The sequence below is a fragment of the Hyla sarda genome, chromosome 12 (assembly GCF_029499605.1).
Source record: "Hyla sarda isolate aHylSar1 chromosome 12, aHylSar1.hap1, whole genome shotgun sequence".
NCBI lineage: Eukaryota > Metazoa > Chordata > Amphibia > Anura > Hylidae > Hyla > Hyla sarda.
Window position 1 is genome coordinate 14,259,075 of NC_079200.1, and position 21,506 is coordinate 14,280,580.

General features: G+C 43.6%; 1 protein-coding gene across 1 annotated transcript in view; it reads left to right on the top strand.

The window, feature by feature from the left end:
• Nucleotides 1-2,890: 2,890 nt before the first annotated feature.
• Nucleotides 2,891-21,506, top strand: part of SOST (sclerostin) — a 30,853-nt gene continuing 12,237 nt past the window's right edge. Inside the window, exon 1 of the mRNA XM_056548694.1 lies at nt 2,891-3,316. Within this exon, the coding sequence (XP_056404669.1) occupies nt 3,094-3,316 (223 nt within the window). The 5' untranslated portion in view covers nt 2,891-3,093. The remainder of the gene's footprint in view (nt 3,317-21,506) is intronic.

Sequence of the window (21,506 nt, forward strand, 5' to 3'; positions counted from 1 at the left end):
TGATGGTATATATGAGGGTATATGAGGGTATATATTAGGGTATATGATGGTATATATGAGGGTATATGATGGTATATATGAGGGTATATGAGGGTATATATCAGGGTATATGATGGTATATATTAGGGTATATGATGGTATATATGAGGGTATATGATGGTATATATGAGGGTATATGAGGGTATATATCAGGGTATATGATGGTATATATTAGGGTATATGATGGTATATATCAGGGTATATGATGGTATATATTAGGGTATATGATGGTATATATCAGGGTATATGATGGTATATATCAGGGTATATGATGGTATATATTAGGGTATATGATGGTATATATATCAGGGTATATGATGGTATATATTAGGGTATATGATGGTATATATCAGGGTATATGATGGTATATATCAGGGTATATGATGGTATATATCAGGGTATTTGATGGTATATATCAGGGTATATGATGGTATATATCAGGGTCTATGATGGTATATATCAGGGTATATGATGGTATATATCAGGGTATATGATGGTATATATCAGGGTCTATGATGGTATATATCAGGGTATATGATGGTATATATCACGGTATATGAGGGTATATATCAGTCTATGTGATGGTATATATATCAGGGTATATGATGGTATATATCAGGGTATATGATGGTATATATCAGAGTATATGATGGTATATATCAGGGTATATGGTGGTGTGTATATCAGGGTATATGATGGTATATATCAGGGTATATGATGGTATATATCAGGGTATATGGTGCTGTGTATATCAGGGTATATGATGGTATATATCAGGGTATATGATGGTATATATCAGGGTATATGATGGTATATATCAGGGTATATGATGGTATATATCAGGGTATATGATGGTATATATCAGGGTATATGATGGTATACATCAGGGTATATGATGGCATATATTAGGGTATATGATGGTATATATCAGGGTATATGATGGTATATATCAGGGTATATGATGGTATATATCAGGGTATATGATGGTACATATCAGGGTATATGATGGTATATATCAGGGTATATGATGGTATATATCAGGGTATATGATGGTATATATCAGGGTATATGATGGCATATATTAGGGTATATGATGGTGTATACATCAGGGTATATGATGGTATATATTAGGGTATATGATTGTATATATCAGGGTATATGATGGTATATATCAGGGTATATGATGGTGTATATATCAGGGTATATGGTGGTGTATATATCAGGGTATATGATGGTATATGATGGTGTATATCAGGGTATATGATGGTATATATCAGGGTATATGATGGTATATATCAGGGTATATGATGGTATATTAATCAGGGTATCTGATGGTATATATCAGGGTATATGATGGTATAGATCAGGGTATATGATGGTGTATATATCAGGGTATATGAGGGTATATATCAGGGTATATGATGGTGTATATATCAGGGTATATGATGGTACATATCAGGGTATATGAAGGTATATATCAGGGTATATGATGGTATATATTAGGGTATATGATGGTATATATCAGGGTATATGAGGGTATATATCAGGGTATATGATGTTATATATCAGGGTATATGAGGGTATATATCAGGGTATCTGATGGTATATATCAGGGTATATGATGGTATATATCAGGGTATATGATGGTGTATATATCAGGGTATATGATGGTATATATCAGGGTATATATATCAGGGTATATGATGGTGTATATCAGGGTATATATCAGGGTATATGATGGTATAAATCAGGGTATATGATGGTATATATATCAGGGTATATGATGGTATATATCAGGGTATATATCAGGGTATATGATGGTGTATATCAGGGTATATATCAGGGTATATGATGGTATATATCAGGGTATATGATGTTATATATATCAGGGTATATGATGGTATATATCAGGGTATATGATGGTATATATCAGGGTATATGATGGTATATATCAGGGTATATGATGGTATATATCAGGGTATATGATGGTGTATATCAGGGTATATATCAGGAAATATGATGGTATATATCAGCGTATATGATGGTATATATCAGGGTATATCAGGGTATATATCAGGGTATATGATGGTATATATCAGGGTATCTGATGGTATATATCAGGGTATATGATGGTATATATCAGGGTATATGATGGCATATATCAGGGTATATAAGGGTATATATCAGGGTATATGATGGTATATATCAGGGTATATGATGGTATATATCAGGGTATATGATGGTATATATCAGGGTATATGATGGTATATATCAGGGTATATGATGGTATATATCAGGGTATATGATGGTATATATCAGGGTATATGATGGTATATATCAGGGTATATGATGGCATATATCAGGGTATATGATGGTATATATCAGGGTATATGATGGTATATATCAGGGTATATGATGGTATATATCAGGGTATATGATGGTATATATGAGGGTATATGATGGTATATATCAGGGTATATGATGGTATATATCAGGGTATATGATGGTATATATCAGGGTATATGATGGTATATATGAGGGTATATGATGGTATATATCAGGGTATATGATGGTATATATCAGGGTATATGATGGTATATATGAGGGTATATGATGGTATATATGAGGGTATATGATGGTATATATCAGGGTATATGATGGTATATATCAGGGTATATGATGGTATATATCAGGGTATATCAGGGTATATGATGGTATATATCAGGGTATATGATGGTATATACACAGTGTCCTGTATACTATTACACAGCAGACGCCTCTGTAGATGTGACAACCTTCTAGGCTGCAGATCCTGTGAGACGGGAGGAGGAGGAGGGAGAAGAAGGGACGAAGTGTTTGGCGAGGATTAGGAGACCGCTCCTCCCTGTAATACACCTCTCCAGCATGAATGAAGCTGAGACTAAGTCCTTCCTATCCCTCCAGCCATTGGCCGTCCCAGCTGGGGAAAAAGATTTAAAAAAGGAGAACACTTGGTGCCGGAGTAACATCTTAATCCTGTGACTGAGCTGGAAGGAGCCTCAGAGGAGCAACATCATGTACTTCGCCTTGGCTGCACACTGCGCCCTCCTGCTGATCCTCGCCGTCCTGGACCCCGTGCTGGGATGGCCGTCCCTTAAAAACGACGCCACGGAGATCATCCCGGGGATCGTCGAAAATACGGAGGTCATCGTAGAAGCCACCATCCCCAGCGACAACTACACGCTGAACCAAGCCAAGCACGGGGGAAGATACCTGCACCAGTCCAACGATCCAACAGGTAACAGCGAGAAATACCAAACTTCTAAAAAAAAAAGTTACAAAACTTTACTTAAAGGGGCATTCCGGTGAATTTTTTTTTCCATATACAACTGGCTCCAGAAAGTTAAACAGATGTGTACATTACTTCTATTAAGTAATAGGAGAGGTTTGCTACGGAGATTTGCTCCTACTCTGGACAGTTCCTGAGACAAACAGAGGTGTCAGCAGAGAGCACTGTGGTCAGACAGAAAAGAACTAGTCAACTTTAGCAGCTGATAAGTGCAGGAAAGATTAAGATTTTTTAATAGAAGTAATTTACAAATCTGTTTAACTTTCTGGAGCCAGTTGATATATAGAAAAAAAAAGTTTTTCAGCAGAGTACCCCTTTAACAAGTAGAATAGATAGGTAAGGAATAGGTAAGTTCCATCCACCGCATGGCAGGCGTACGGCAGCACCAGAGGTCCAAATAGATAAGAGAAAAGCCAACGTGGATGATGCGAAAAGCAGAGTCCCGTTTATTCAGTAAAAGTCCGGAGACACGCATCATCCACGCTGGCTTTTCTCTTAAAACTTTTTTATTTATTTTTTTATTTTTTATTTATGTATTTACTTATTTTTTACCTTCTCCTGTACTCACGTAGCAGAACTAAGTTGGTTTGACGTAGTCAAAAATGATTTTGTGAGTTTGTACAAGGAATCGTCCTTTTCGACAACTCGCGGTGAGATCATGATGTGGACCGCAAGAAAAAGCTATCACTTATTTATTTATTAAAGTTATTTATTTATTTTATTTATTTATTTACTAATTTGTTGATTTATTTATTTTTTTATTTGTTAAAGTAATTTTTTTTTAAATATATTTGCTAATTTGTTTATTTATTTATTTACATATTTATCCATTTAAATAAATGAATATATAAATAAAGAAATAAGGAAATAAAGAAATAAATGACTAAGTTAACTAAATAAATATTATATGGTATTTTATATTAATGTTTGGTTTTATTTAGATTATTACAGGGCAACTTCTTGGAAAAACTATTATTATTTATTTATTTATTTAACTTATTTATTTATTTAACTTTATTTGCTTATTTCTTTACTTGTTAATATATTTATTCATTTAAATAAATGAATATACAAATAAATAAATGAATTAATAAATAAGCAAATAAAGAAATAAATGAATAAGTTAACTAAATAAATATTATATGGTGATTATATATATATATATATATATATATATATATATTAATGTTTTTTATTTTATTTATATTATTACAGTGCAACTTCAAGAAAAAACTATTATTATTTATTTAACTTAATTATTTCTTTTATTTATTTGCTTATTTCTTTATTTGTTTATATATTAATTTAAATAAATGAATATATAAATTAATTAATTAGTAAATAAGCAAATAAAGAAATAAATGAATAAGTTAACTAAATAAATATTATTTATTATTATTTAATTTAGATTATTACAGTGCAACTTCAAGAAAAAACTATTATTATTAATTATTTAACGTATTTATTTATTTTATTTATTTGCTTATTTATATGTTTATATATATATATATATATATATATATATATATATATATATATATTTAAATAAATGAATATATAAATAAATAAGTTAATAAATAAATAAGCAAATAAATAAATAAATAAATATGTTTACCAAATAAATAAATATTATACGGTAATACATATTTATGTTTTTATTTTATTTAGAATATTATTACAGTACAACCCCGTGAAAAAGCTATTATTACTAGTTTGTTTAGTGTTTTATTTATTTATTTGCTTTACTTATTTATTTTTTTGCCTTATTTTTTTGCTCCTTGTTTTATTTATGTGTTTATTTAGTTATTTGATTTAGTTATTTACATTATGACAGTGCAACTTCAAAGAAAGTTGTTCAGAAATTGAAAAACAGAGCTAATTTCTCCTCCAAAACAGCACCATCCCTATCCTCAGGTGGCACGTGATATTACAACACGGCTCCATTCACTTCAATGGAACTGAGCTGCAATACCCTGCACAACCTGAGGACAGGGGTGGCGCGGTTTCTGGAAGAAATCGGCTCTGTTTTTCTAATCCTGGACAACGCCTATATGTGACAAATTCAGCTCTGCTACATCTGTTATTGCTGATTATAAAACAAGTGTAATTATTTTTGGGCTTGCACTGATATGTAAGTAAATTTGTTAGATCGGTACAGGGTCATAAAAAGGGGTTATCGGAGATTACAAAAAAACACAGCTGACCCCTTCCAGAAACAGCGCCACTCTTGTACTCAGTAGTACTACAGCTAAGTTCCATTCAAATAAAATAGGGCAGAGTTGTAATACCACACACAGCCTGAGGACAGGTGTGGAGCTGTTTTGTGTTAGAAAATTGCCATGTTTATCTAATCAATATGGAATAAATTTACAATACTAATAAATGAATATATAGGGGTAAAACATTTAGCTCTAGGGCCCTAATGTATCTGTAATTGGGGCCCCAAGACTACCATGTGCCATGTGTCTTCTTATGCTTCATATGTGCAGAGTGACCTTGGGGGCCCCCTTAACATCTGGTCCAGGTGCATCTGCTACCTTTGCACCCCTATAGCAGGGTTACCCAACCAGTGTGCCTCCAGTTGTTGCAAAACTACAACTCAGGGCTCGGATGTTTAAGGGGGCACCCAAGGTGTCTCTGAACAGGAGCAGGGACACTTGCCATTGATAGGGGTCCCTGCTCCTCTGCATAGTTTACATAGGCCACTTCTGTAATTGGGATCTGAATCCGAAATGCCTCTGACAGTCAAAATCACATGCCGGACCTTTCAAACCTGAAATAAATGTCAGGAGTTTGGCTCTTCTCTAGTGGCTACACTTAAATGTATACAATTTTTTATCAGTAAATCTGCTCAGCTCCTCCTGCTCTATAACATGTTACCTGCAGATTGTACTGTATTGTATATATCATCTGCTCAGCTCCTCCTGCTCTATAACATGATACCTGCAGATTGTACTGTATTGTATATATCATCTGCTCAGCTCCTCCTGCTCTATAACATGATGCCTGTAGATTGTACTATAATGTATATATCATCTGCTCAGCTCCTCCTGCTCTATCACATGATACCTGCAGATTGTACTGTATTGTATATATCGTCTGCTCAGCTCCTCCTGCTCTATAACACGTTACCTGCAGATTGTACTGTATTGTATATATAATCTGCTCAGCTCCTCCTGCTCTATAACATGATGCCTGTAGATTGTACTATAATGTATATATCATCTGCTCAGCTCCTCCTGCTCTATAACATGATACCTGCAGATTGTACTGTATTGTATATATTGTCTGCTCAGCTCCTCCTGCTCTATAACATGATACCTGCAGATTGTACTGTATTGTATATATCATCTGCTCAGCTCCTCCTGCTCTATAACCTGATACCTGCAGATTGTACTGTATTGTATATATCATCTGCTCAGCTCCTCCTGCTCTATAACATGATACCTGCAGATTGTACTGTATTGCATATATATCATCTGCTCAGCTCCTCCTGCTCTATAACCTGATACCTGCAGATTGTACTGTGTTGTATATATCATCTGCTCAGCTCCTCCTGCTCTATAACATGTTACCTGCAGATTGTACTGTATTGTATATATCATCTGCTCAGCTCCTCCTGCTCTATAACATGTTACCTGCAGATTGTACTGTATTGTATATATCATCTGCTCAGCTCCTCCTGCTCTTTAACATGATACCTGCAGATTGTACTGTATTGTATATATCATCTGCTCAGCTCCTCCTGCTCTATAACATGATACCTGCAGATTGTACTGTATTGTATATATCATCTGCTCAGCTCCTCCTGCTCTCTAACATGTTACCTGCAGATTGTACTGTATTGTATATATCATCTGCTCAGCTCCTCCTGCTCTATAACATGATACCTGCAGATTGTACTGTATTCTATATATCATCTGCTCAGCTCCTCCTGCTCTATTACATGATACCTGCAGATTGTACTGTATTGTATATATCATCTGCTCAGCTCCTCCTGCTCTATAACATGATACCTGCAGATTGTACTGTATTGTATATATCATCTGCTCAGCTCCTCCTGCTCTATAACATGATACCTGCAGATTGTACTGTATTGTATATATCATCTGCTCAGCTCCTCCTGCTCTATAACATGATACCTGCAGATTATACTGTATTGTATATATCATCTGCTCAGCTCCTCCTGCTCTATAACATGATACCTGCAGATTGAACTGTATTGTATATATCATCTGCTCAGCTCATCCTGCTCTATAACCTGATACCTACAGATTGTACTGTATTGTCTTTGTTCTTAAATAGTCCTTTGTACCTCTAAAGTCGGTAGACATGGCCTTATTTAAATGTCCATATCATGCCTCTAGTACCAATAACCCTCATTTTCCTCCTTACGAGGTTCTTTGGATTCTCTGATGATCTATGTTTGGTTTAGTAGGATCTTTCAGGTCCAGGGCTATGACACTGATGCTTAAATCTGGTCACATTTGGGAAGTGTAGCCTCGGGCAGCCTCTTGTGAGGGATCTCATGCACATGGCCGTATGATGGCTTTTTTGGGCAGATCCATGGCAGGGCTGCCATTGAGGGGTATCGTCTACAGGAGATATTCCGGGCCTAGACCCTGTCTGCAGCGGGCACCACCGAAATCAATTGGCGCTAGGACCACATGGACTTGCGCCATCACTACTGACAGCAATGCAGTCCAGATGGATGTCCCTAGAAAGACCGAGTCCAGAATTTCTGTGGTGGAATATTTTCAGTGCGGAAATTCCACAGTATGGAAGGGTCAACGAATTTCCAAATGGGATATAGAGCAGAATTTTGCTTAAAAAAATCTGTAGTTTGCATGGGCCCTAACTAGGATATGCAATGGAAGCATTACTTATAGGGGAAAATAACGTCTTCATGCACACTGCAGAGAAGGGTTTCGCAACTAGGGTGCCTCCAGCTGTTGCAAAATTTAAACTCCCAGCATGCCCAGACAGCCAATGGCTGAAATGTTTCTGGAGGCATGAGGGGGATTCTAGAAATGTTTATGGGGCCATAGAGGGGGAAGTCTAGAAATGTATATGGGGCACAGAGGGGGAAGTCTAGAAATGGTATATGGGGGCACAAAGGGGGGAGTCTAGAAATGGTATATGGGGCACATTGGAGGGTCTACAAATATATATAGGGGCACGGGGGATTCTATAAATGTTTTCTATGGGGCACAGAGGGGGTTCTAGAAATGTATATTGGGGCGCAAAGGGGGGAGTCTAGAAATGGTATATGGCCCTAAGCTGTGTAAGGGGCCCCAACATTTCTGATTGCAGCCCTGACTATGGTTGTTAGACACCCCATCAATAGCAACCAGCAGGGGGTGCAGAGGTAACAGAGAAGCATCTGGGCCTTGTGACTGAGGGGGCCCCATAAAAAGACCCCAGTAGTGTGAATGATACATGGTAGATATGGGCCCCATTATAGATTTTGCATTGGGGCCCAGAAGGTACTCATTTGCCTCTGGAACCAAACTAAGAAAAGAAAAGGAATCTCATCTTGGCCGTATTCATACATTTACATTTGCACAGGAAAGACTTTTATTTGACTGGTTCTATGATGCAGCTCAAAAATACATTTGTGACCCTTAAAGGGGTACTCCAGTGGAAAAAATTTTTTTAATCAACTGGTGCAAGAAAGTTAAACAGATTTGTAAATTACTTCTATTTAAAAATCTTAATCCTTCCAGTACTTATCAGCTGGTGTATGCTCCACAGGAAGTTGTTTTTCTTACTCCCGTAACAACATAGGATGTAAATGTATGTCCTGGTGCCCTGGTACTTAACGCACCAGGATGTACATTTGCGTCCTATACATGACCGCGAGCACGGGAGTGATGCTCGTGTCATGCGTGGCCGGTCCAGCCATGGACCTGCCGGTTATGGCTCACATCAGCGATCACGCTGATGTGTGCCATTAACCCCTCAGATGCCGTGATCAATATAGATCACAGCATCTGCGGCAGTGCGGCACTTAATATGGATCCACAGGGATTTGATCCTCCAGCATGGCGGATGAAGGTCCCCTCACCTACCTCCGGCCGTCTCCCGGGGTCTTCTGCTCTGGTCTGAGCAGAACGGAACCTTCCAAAATTTGCTAAATTGTGGTTTTCTTTTCAATTTACCCACACAAATAGTATTTTTTTTATTTCCCCATCCATTTTATGGTAAAGTGAGTGATGTCATTACAAAGAACAACTGGTCTGCAAAAAATAAGCCCTCATACTAGTCTGTGGATGAAAATATAAAAGAGTTATGATTTTTTGAAGGCGAGGAGGAAAAAAACGAAAACGCTAAAATAAAATTGGCTGCATCCTTAGGCTAAATTTCCACTTGGTTTTTTTCTGGCAGTTTTTGGACAGCTGTCACTGCAGTTTTTGAGCCAAAACCAGAAGTGTATTCAAATGGAATAGGACATATAAAGGAAGGACTTACACTTCTCTTCCCTTCTGGATCCACTTCTGACTTTGGCTCAAAAAGTGCAGTGGCAGATATCCAAAAACTGCCCGAAAAAAATCAAGTGGACACTTAGCCTCAGGGTACGTTCACACGCGCGGATTTTCAGCGGATTTTACGCTGCAGATCCGCTGGTGAAGGCCCCACTCTATGCTGGCTTTACATGTGCCTGCTCGTAGTGGCAATACCCCGCTACCAGCAGGCACACTGTGATGTACAACTCGCAGTATACTCGCACATCGCGGGAGCTCTCTGCCTAGCTCAGAGCAAGGAGAGCGGCCGCGATGTGCGAGTATGCCGCGCACATCGCTGCAGTGTGTCTGCTCGTCGCGGTGTATTGCCACTACCAGCAGGCACATGTAAAGCCAGCATAGAGCGGGCTAAATACGCTGCAAAAATCCACGCGTGTGAACGTACCCTTAAGGGGATACTGGAGTTCTTTTCAGTCTGACCACAGTGCTCTCTGCTGACACCTCTGTCTTTGTCAGGAACTGTCCAGAGTACAAGCAAATCCCCATAGCAAACCTCTCCTGCTCTGGACAGTTCCTGACATGGACAGAGGTGTCAGCAGAGAGCATATAGCAGCTGATAAGTACTGGAAGGATTAAGATTTTTAATTAGAATTATATTTATAAATCTGTTTAACTTTCTGGCACCAGTTGATTTTTTTCCCCCCACCGGAGTACCCCTTTAAATACATCCTGTCCTTTCATGAGCCAATATAAAGCCTGTTATCCTATCTAGCATCAGATCTTTTCTTAAGAACAGTGTACTGGATCAAAAGTGTCTGGAGATGAAGCATCTCTTGTCTACTTTGGAGCATTCCCGAAACTGAATTCATGCTCACTAATGGATTTTAACTTTATCTCAAGAATCCCCCGGTATTCTATTTTATAAGTTATTATAGGTAATTCTACCCCATATCATTGTTTCTAAGTTAAAGGGTTGAGTTTCTACAGTAGAGCGCTTCATCAAACCTTCAAAATGAAGCCCTGGTCCTAGGCATGTACCAAGTGTAAGGGTACCTTGACCTTAAAGGGGTACTCTGGTAATAAAAAATGTTAATCAGCTGGTGCCAGAAAGTTAAACAGATTTGTAAATGACTTCTATTAAAATAAATTGTCTTTCCAGTTCTTATTAGCAGCTGTATACTACAGAGGAAACTCTTTTCTTTTTGAATTTCTTTTTTTGTCTTGTGCACAGTGCTCTCTGCTGACACCTGATGTCCGTATCAGGAACTGTCCAGAGCAGACAGTTCCTGACACGGACAGAGGTGTCAGCAGAGAGCACTGTGGACAAGCCAAAAAAGAAATTCAAAAATAAAAGAATTTCCTCTCTAGCATACAGCTGCTAAGAAGTACTGGAAGGATTAAGATTTTTAAATTGAAGTAATTTACAAATCTGTTTAACTTTCTGGCACCAGTTCATTAAAAAGAAAAAAAAGTTTTCCACCGGAGTACCCCTTTAACTCTACCAAAAGCACAACTTTACATTAATACAATAAATTATAACTAACATAAGAAGGCACTCGCGACACATTGTTATGCCTAGAGAGGGTTGTGGGGCATGACACGGGGATTCAAGGGCCTCCGATTTTAGAGAAGTCACGTGTCACGTTCAATGCCTCAGACCCTGCTCTTGGTATAACACAGCGGCCCAGATTTATTATTGAAAAATGCAACAGAATTTAAGCATAATTTGGTCCACAATACTGGTTTATGGCAAATTTTTATGTGTTTTAGAAACTTTTTCTGCTGGGTCTGGCACAGGAGCATAGTTTCATTAAAGGGGTACTCCACCCCTAGACATCTTATCCCCTATCCAACGGCGGGACCTCGGCGATCTCCCTGCTGCACCTGGCATTTGTGTTGAGCGTCCGGTGCAGCGCTGGAGGCTCGTGACATCAAAACCATGCCCCGCTCGTGACGTCTTGACCACGCCCCCTCAATGCAAGTCTATGGGAGGGGGTGTGCCGGCAGTCACGCCCCCTCCCATAGACTTGCATTGAGGGTGTGTGGCTGTGACGTCACCAGCCTCTGCCCTGCATCACCAGTCATCCGGCGAGGAGAGATGTTCGCTCCCTCCACCGGATGTCTGGTGTGCCGCAGCTGAGATCGCGGGGGTCCCAAGCGGCGGGATCCCCACGATCAGACATCTTATACAGTATCCAAGGGATGGAGTACCACTTTAACTCAATTTGCATCAGATTTAACCTAAAAGTTGGTCTAAACTTGGTCTTGACAGCCTAAAGATGTGTCAGATTTATCAATCAACTTGTCGAAGGGCCGTATTATTGGCCAAATAGGCCGATATCACCCTGTGTAATAGGGCCAGTGATCAGCCGATGAATGGCAAACGCTTTCGGTAGCTGATGCTGTAATTTTGACCGGTACAAAAAAATCAATGGCCGTCAGCCACACTTGTCCCCGTGTAACAGGGCATGTGTGGCCGACAAGTGATGGCAGCAGAGAGTGGCTGGATCGTTGGTGCATCGGAAGACTATCGAAAAAAAAGGAACTGTAGAATTGCACTTAATATCTACGTATCGTTATGCTCTAGACATATAGAGGACTTGATGAAGTGAGGGGGACCACTCAAAACACGCTATCCTCAATAAACTTTATTGTATTTTTATTATAACCAGTCCGATAAAGGGTGGTTTCTTGTCTGTAAGGGCCAATGCATCCACACTCCACAGAATCCTCATCACTGCTCTCTAAAGGGTCGCTTCCTTGTGCAATGCTTGAGTTGAGTAAAGTATTTGTAAGTCAGCGCAGAACTACAAGATCAGTGTTGTTTACAATTTTATGAAAGATGATACCCAGCACTCACCAGTAATGCACAGTGAAGATTTATTATGCCATAATGTAGTACAAGGACGCGTTTCGGCATAGGAGCCTTCCTCAGCGATCGGCCTATAGGCAGACAGCTGAGGAAGGCTCCCACGCCAAAACGAGTCCTTGTACTACACTATGGCATAATAAATCATTATTGTGCATTACTGGTGAGTGCTGGGTATCATCTTTCTTCTACCTGTGGCTTTACCCTACCTTGTGCACCACTGCAGATTCTGCGGAAGTGCTGACATATCCCTATATTGAGTTTACAGTATTATATCTGGGCCAGTGTATCAGTCTTACTTGGAGTGTTACTTTATCGCGCAGACATGTCAAACGTTTTTATTGCATCAGGTCTCACTCCTGAGACTCGCTGTGATTGCTAGTTATAATAGTTATAATCTGGAAAAGCTGCTCACTCACCGGATGTCAATCAAAAACTAATCTGAGGAAAGGGAAGATTGCTCCCGAAACACGTCATCTCCTTGTTTGTTATTTTATCCATATTAAAATAAAGTCTGCTTTTAAATAAAAACCAAACCTGGTCTGCAGTAAAAAGGTGAGATCTGCTGGTCAGGGAGTAGAGCGAGATGCCGCATACTTCAATGGCTCATAACCATAGATCACAGAGGGTCTCAGGAGTGAGACCCAGTGCGATCACAACTTTTGACATGTCTGGGCATCCATTGTGGTACTACATAACCTCACCAGAACACCCATGGTTGTAGACTATAAGAGGTGCAGACACAGACAAGTCTACTTTTCTGATTTGCAGGGTATTTTTGCATCATTCAATGTTGGTAGGCTATGTTATCCCAAATATTATCACTACAGCAGTGTTCCCCAGCTTTTGGCTCTCCAGTGGTTGCAAAACTACAACTCCTAGCATGCTGTGACATCCACAGGCTGCCCCATGGCATGTTGGGAGCTTTAGTTTTGCTGGAGAGCCCACAGGTTGGAAATCTGATTCATAGGTTAGAGATCTGGTCCATAGGTTGGAGATTTGGTCCATAGGTTGGAGATCTGGTCCATAGGTTTGATATCAGGTCCATAGGTTTAAGATCTAGTGCATAGGTTGGAGATCTGGTCCATAGGTAGGAAAGCTGGTCCATAGGTTGGAGATCTGGTCCATAAGTTTGAGATCTGGTCCATAGGTTGGAGATCTGGTCCATAAGTTGGAGATCCGATTCATAAGTTGGAGATCTGATCCATAGGTTGAAGATCTGTTCGATAGGTTGGAGATCTGGTCCATATGTTGCAGATCTGGTCCATATGTTGGAGATCTGGTCCATAGGTTGGAGATCTGACCATACGTTGGAGATCAGCTCCATAGGTTGAAGATCTGGTCCGTTGAAGATCTGGTCTGTTGAAGATCTGATCCATAGGTTGGAGATCTGGTCCATAGGTTGGAGATCTGGTCCATAGGTTGGAGATCTGGTCCATAGGTTGGAGATCTGATCCATGGGTTGGAGATCTGATCCATGGGTTGGAGATCTGATCCATAGGTTGGAGATCTGGTCCATAGGTTGGAGATCTGATCCATAGGTTGGAGATCTGGTCCATAGGTTGAAGATCTGATCCATAGATTGGAGATCTGATCCATAGGTTGAAGATCTGATCCATAGATTGGAGATCTGGTCCATATGTTGCAGATCTGGTCTATATGTTGGAGATCAGGTTCATAGGTTGGAGATCTGATCCATATGTTGGAGATCTGGTCCATAAGTTGGAGATCTGGTCAATAGGATGGAGATTTGGTCGATATGTTGGAGATCTGGTCCATAGGTTGGAGATCTGACCATAGGTTGGTGATCTGGTCCATAGGTTGGAGATCTGGTCCATAGGTTTGAGATCTAACCATAGGTTGGAGATTTGGTCCATAGGTTAAAGATCTGATCATTAGGTTGGAGATCTGATACACAGGTTGGAGATCTGGTCCATAGGTTGGAGATCTGGTCCATAGGTTGGAGATCTGGTGCATGGGTTGGAGATCTTATCCATAGGTTGGAGATCGGTTCCATAGGATGGACATCTCAGTTGTATGAAGGTAAAGGGTATCCTTTAGGCTGTATTCTCTGTAGAAGTTACAGCAGTAATGACCCACATTACCATAAAACAACTTCTGACCTAGATGTGACTGATAGGTGGTCTAGGACAATGGCTGGTAAGACAACCTCATTGTGGGTAATAAAGGTGATTCACGCAGGTGACAAATGTCAATGTTCTAATCCCTTTACTTATCCCTATGTTAACATAAGCAAACGTTTGCCGAAGGCAGCTGTTTGCCAAGGACCTTGGTGTTACGCCTAGCGCTCCGGGTCCCCGCTCCTCCCCGGAGCGCTCACGGCGTCCTTCTCCCTGCAGCTCCCCGGTCAGCGCTGACCGGGAGCGCTGCTCTGCCATGGCCGTTGGGGATGCGATTCGCACAGCGGGACGCGCCCGCTTGCGAGTCGCATCCCAGGTCACTTACCCGTTCCCGTCTCCTGCGGTCATGTGCTGGCGCGCGCGGCTCCGCTCTCTAGGGCGCGCGCGCGCCAGCTCCCTGAGACTTAAAGGGCCAGTGCACCAATGATTGGTGCCTGGCCCAATTAGCTTAATTGGTTCCCACCTGTTCCCTGCTTATATCTAGTCTCCTCCCTTGCACTCCCTTGCCGGATCTTGTTGCCTTAGTGCCAGTGAAAGCGTTCTTTGTGTGTTTATACCCTGTGTACCAGAACTATTGCTATCTCCCCTGACTACGAACCTTGCCGCCTGCCCCCGACCTTCTGCTACGTCCGACTTTGCTTCTGCCTACTCCCTTGTACCTCGCCTATCTTCAGCAGCCAGAGAGGTGCCGTTGCTAGTGGATACGACCTGGTCACTACCGCCGCAGCAAGACCATCCCGCTTTGCGGCGGGCTCTGGTGAAAACCAGTAGTGTCTTAGAACCGGTCCACTAGCACGGTCCTCGCCATCCCTCTCTGGCACAGAGGATCCACCTCCTGCCAGCCGGCATCGTGACAGTAGATCCGGCCATGGATCCCGCTGAAGTTCCTCTGCCTGTTGTCGCCGACCTCCCCACTCTGGTCGCCCAGCAAGCCCGACAGATTGCCCAACAAGATCACCAGCTGTCGTACTTGACCACCATGACACAGCAACTCCAGTCGCAGCTACAGCAGATTCAGTCTCAGCTACAGCAGCAGCAACCATCTCCTCCACCAGCTCCTGCACCTCTTCCGCAGCGAGTGGCCACTCCTAGCCTCCGCCTGTCTTTGCCGGACAAATTTAATGGGGACTCTAAGTTTTGCCGTGGCTTCCTTTCCCAATGTTCCCTGCATCTGGAGATGATGTCGGATCAGTTTCCTACTGAAAGGTCTAAGGTGGCTTTCGTAGTCAGCCTTCTGTCTGGAAAAGCCCTGTCATGGGCCACACCGCTCTGGGACCGCGATGACCCTGTCACTGCCTCTGTACACTCCTTCTTCTCGGAAATTCGAAGTGTCTTTGAGGAACCTGCCCGAGCCTCTTCTGCTGAGACTGCCCTGCTGAACCTGGTCCAGGGTAATTCCTCCGTTGGCGAGTACGCCATACAATTCCGTACTCTTGCTTCTGAACTATCCTGGAATAATGAGGCTCTCTGCGCGACCTTTAAAAAAGGCCTATCCAGCAACATTAAGGATGTTCTGGCCGCACGAGAGACTCCTGCTAACCTGCATGAACTCATTCATCTAGCCACTCGCATTGACATGCGTTTTTCTGAGAGGCATCAAGAGCTCCGCCAGGAAAAGGACTTAGATCTCTGGACACCTCTCCCACAGTCTCCACTGCAATCTGCGCCTAGGCCTCCCGCCGAGGAGGCCATGCAAGTGGATCGGTCTCGCCTGACCCTGGAAGAGAGGAATCGCCGTAAGGAAGAGAATCTTTGTTTGTACTGTGCCAGTACTGAACATTTTCTGGTGGATTGCCCAATCCGTCCTCCACGTCTGGGAAACGCACGCTCGCACTCAGCTCTCGTGGGTGTGGCGTCTCTTGATGCCAAGTCGGCTTCTCCACGTCTCACGGTACCTGTTCGGATTTCCACTTCAGCCAGCTCTCCCCTCTCAGCCGTGGCCTGCCTGGACTCTGGAGCTTCTGGGAATTTTATTCGGGACTCCTTTGTGAATAAATTCCGGATTCCGGTGACCCGTCTTGTCAAGCCACTCCACATTTCCGCGGTCAACGGAGCCAGGGTGGACTGTACCATACGTTTCCGCACGGAGCCCCTTCTTATGAGCATCGGATCTCACCACGAGAGGATTGAACTTTTGGTCCTCCCCAATTGCACCTCGGAAATTCTCCTTGGACTTCCCTGGCTTCAACTTCATTCCCCAACCCTGGATTGGTCCACTGGGGAGATCAAGAGTTGGGGGTCCTCTTGTTCCAAGAACTGTCTAAAACCGGTTCCCAGTAACCCTTGCCGTAACTCTGTGGTTCCTCCTGTATCTGGTCCCCCTAAGGTCATTAAGGACTCTGCCTGCCACAGGAAATGCCCCTCCCCCCCTCCCAGTTCCATCAGGCAAGCTTCTGTGTCCCCTCATGGCCCTCGTCCTGGTGTCACACTGCCCCGTGCCAGGTCCCGCCCTCTGCCCTCTCTCCCCATTCCTACTCCTGCGGTTCTGCCTGCCGTTGAGGAATCCCTCCATCCTTTCCCGGTGTCCTCATCCCAGGGGAGGCAGTTACCCGATAAAGAGAAGGGGAGACCTAAGGGGGGGGGTACTGTTACGCCTAGCGCTCCGGGTCCCCGCTCCTCCCCGGAGCGCTCACGGCGTCCTTCTCCCTGCAGCTCCCCGGTCAGCGCTGACCGGGAGCGCTGCTCTGCCATGGCCGTTGGGGATGCGATTCGCACAGCGGGACGCGCCCGCTTGCGAGTCGCATCCCAGGTCACTTACCCGTTCCCGTCTCCTGCGGTCATGTGCTGGCGCGCGCGGCTCCGCTCTCTAGGGCGCGCGCGCGCCAGCTCCCTGAGACTTAAAGGGCCAGTGCACCAATGATTGGTGCCTGGCCCAATTAGCTTAATTGGTTCCCACCTGTTCCCTGCTTATATCTAGTCTCCTCCCTTGCACTCCCTTGCCGGATCTTGTTGCCTTAGTGCCAGTGAAAGCGTTCTTTGTGTGTTTATACCCTGTGTACCAGAACTATTGCTATCTCCCCTGACTACGAACCTTGCCGCCTGCCCCCGACCTTCTGCTACGTCCGACTTTGCTTCTGCCTACTCCCTTGTACCTCGCCTATCTTCAGCAGCCAGAGAGGTGCCGTTGCTAGTGGATACGACCTGGTCACTACCGCCGCAGCAAGACCATCCCGCTTTGCGGCGGGCTCTGGTGAAAACCAGTAGTGTCTTAGAACCGGTCCACTAGCACGGTCCTCGCCATCCCTCTCTGGCACAGAGGATCCACCTCCTGCCAGCCGGCATCGTGACACTTGGGTTTATGACAGCTGATGTATGTCCTCCCTGGCAGCTAAGAGGTTAATACCCCCTTAAATACTGCATAAATACCAAATTAATGGAATGACTTCTGGATATTTGGATAGCCTCTATCTCTGGAGGATGTGAGAGCCTTGGTGTAATAATAAAGATAATGGAGGCCTATTCATCACTTCCATTTGTCAGGCTATTGTGCTGGTGTGTAAACATTAACACTTATCACCGTGAGTCTCCAGCCTTCGGATGTGACAAGAAGCAGCAGCGGGCCCCGTTTTATTGTCACATGAGCATCACATTGTGCATTGTAAACGAAAACACATGACATAAGACAAAGCCTATACCACTGCCTTCGATGGTCCTCAATAGAGTGTAAGCTCGGTAAACCGTTGCATTCAGTTTGTGGTAGGGGGAGATGGTCCTTTCCTGGTAAGATGTGAGGCCACCTTGGTAGATCAACAAGGGTTGTTTGTCATTTCCTAAATAACCAAAAGGGGAATTTCCCTTCATTGAACAAAAGGAAACTCATCAAAACATCATAAGCTATGGAGGCCAAGCATAGAAGAAAGAGCACATCCATACTATACCCATTCGCAGTCGATGGGTGTAGTATGGGTGTGCTCCAAACCACAGAGGCATCCCTTAAAGGGGTACTCCGCCCCTAGACATCTTATCCCCTATCCAAAGGGCCCCCACGATCTCCCTGCTGCGCCCTGCGTTTCTTTAGAGCATCGGGTGCAGCGCCGGTGGCTCGTGACCTCACGGACGCTCCCCGCTCATGATGTGGCGGCCACCACGCCCCCTCCCATAGATTTGCAATGAGGGTGTGTGGCTGTGACGCCACGAGCGTGGTGTGACCGTGATGTCACGAGCCTCCGCCTTGCATTGCGAGTCATATGGCATGGAGCAAAGTTTGTTCAATGCACCGGATGTCTGGGGTGCCGCAGCCGAGATCACGGGGGTCCCCAGCGGTGGGACCCGCGCGATCAGACATCTTGGATAGAGGATATGATGTCTATAGGCGGAGTACCCCTTTAAGGGATGCCTCTATGGTTTGGAGCACACCCATACTACACCCATCGACTGCGAATGGGTATAGTATGGATGTGCTCTTTCTTCTATGCTTGGCCTCCATAGCTTATGATGTTTTGATGAGTTTCCTTTTGTTCAATGAAGGGAAATTCCCCTTTTGGTTATTTAGGAAATGACAAACAACCCTTGTTGATCTACCAAGGTGGCCTCACATCTTACCAGGAAAGGACCATCTCCCCCTACCACAAACTGAATGCAATGGTCTACGGAGCTTACACTCTATTGAGGACCATCAAAGGCAGTGGTATAGGCTTTGTCTTATGTCATGTGTTTTCGTTTACCAATACTGTCTTCCCTCGAGTGATGTCAACCTACTTATGGCTATTCTCCAAAGGCAGTACAACTTTTGTAAAAGTCATTGGTCATGTAGACTTTTTCTCCTACAAGAGATAGTAAAGATTTGTTGTCTTAGAGCCCCCATACAATTAAAGAAAAAGGCATCTGAACCCACCGGTTTAGTGCAGTCAACTGGGGGTCTACCCCCTTTCCTCCTGACAGACGGTGTTGGGGTGGGGGGGTTGTGGGGCTTGGATAGAAAAAATGGGCATATGAAATCTGAACTGCACGATCTTATTGATTTTAGGGTGATAAGCCACCCCCACCCCCATCCTCTCACAAGATCCTATCCTATGCGTATGGCTACCTTTAGTAGTGTCAGTAACCATGGCGGAACCATAACTATACGTGGTGGCGAGGTTGTGGTTGCACCTGTGCCCAAGTGCCTGAGGGACTCAGCTGGCTCTCTATCTTATAAGAGTGGACCAGTACCATCACTGTCAGGCCATGCTTGAGGCTTCTAAAAGTTTTGCTTTGGTTTCCTAGAGCTTAAAGGGGTACTCCGCCCCTAGACATATTATCCCCTATCCTTTGGATAAGATGTTTGATCGCGGGGCTCCTGAAGCGACCTCTGTGCGGCACCTGGTGTTCGTTTAGAACACTAGGTGCTGTCACTGCCACACCCCTCGCAACGTCACGCCAGGCCCCCTTAATGAAAGTCTATGGAACATTTTGTTACAAATGCTTGGAGCGGGGTCATGATGTCATGACCATGCCCCTCGTGATGTCAAGCCACGCCACACCCCTCAATGCAAGTCTATGGGAGGGGGCTGTCCGGGCATGCTGGGAGTTGTAGTTTTGCAACAGCTGGAGGCACCCTGGTTGGGAAACACTGCCTTAGTGGCTGAATTTCCTTCACAGCATTTCCTGATCCTCCTCCTGATTTACTGACAATTTCGCTCCAATTCTTTGCCAAGCAGAAGATGGCAGATTTACCAAATTTCCTGACTGAAATGATTCCAGTCAGTGTGAACATAAACTTAGAATAAGGCTACCCGAGGTGTTACAAACAATGGGATTTATTACAACCTGTGCAAAGGAATAGTTGACGAGTTGCCCATAGCAACCAATCAGCTTGCTTCTTTCGTTTTTAAAAGGGCCTCTGGAAAATGAAAGAAGAGATCTGATTGGTTGCTATGGGCAACTGGTCAACGCTTCCTCTGCACAGGTTTTGATAAATCTCCCCCAATAATTTTTGGACTGACTGCATGTCCTCTTAACCGGGTACCTCTCCCTACAAAAGATATGTATCATAGAGCGGTGGTCTCCAAACTGCAACCTTCCAGCTGTTGCAGAACTACAACTCCCAGCATGCCCGGACAGCCTTAGGTTGGCTCTAAGACAGTGGTCTCCAAACTTCAGCCCTCCAGCTGTTGCAAACCTACAACTCTCAGCATGCCGGTTAGCCTTAGGCTGGCTCTAAGACAGTGGTCTCCAAACTGCGGCCCTCCGGCTGTTTCAAATCTACAACTCCCAGCATGCCCAGACAGCCTTAGGCTGACTGTATGACAGTGGTCTCCAAACTTCAGCCATCCAGCTGTTGAAAAACTACAACTCTCAGCATGCCCGGAGAGCCTTAGGCTGGCTTTAAGACAGTGGTCTCCAAACTGCTGCCTTCCAGCTGTTTCAAAACTACAACTCCCAGCATGCCTGGACAGACTTAGGCTGACTGTATGACAGTGGTCTCCAAACTTAGGGCCCTCCAGCTGTTGCAGAACTACAACTCCCAGCATGCCCAGACAGCTTTAGGCTAACTCTAAGACAGTGGTCTCCAAGCTGTGGCCCTCCAGCTGTTTCAAAACTACAACTCCCAGCATGCCCAGACAGCTTTAGGCTAACTCTAAGACAGTGGTCTCCAAACAGCGGCCCTCCAGCTGTTTCAAAACTACAACTCCCAGCATGCCCAGACAGCTTTAGGCTAACTCTAAGACAGTGGTCTCCAAACT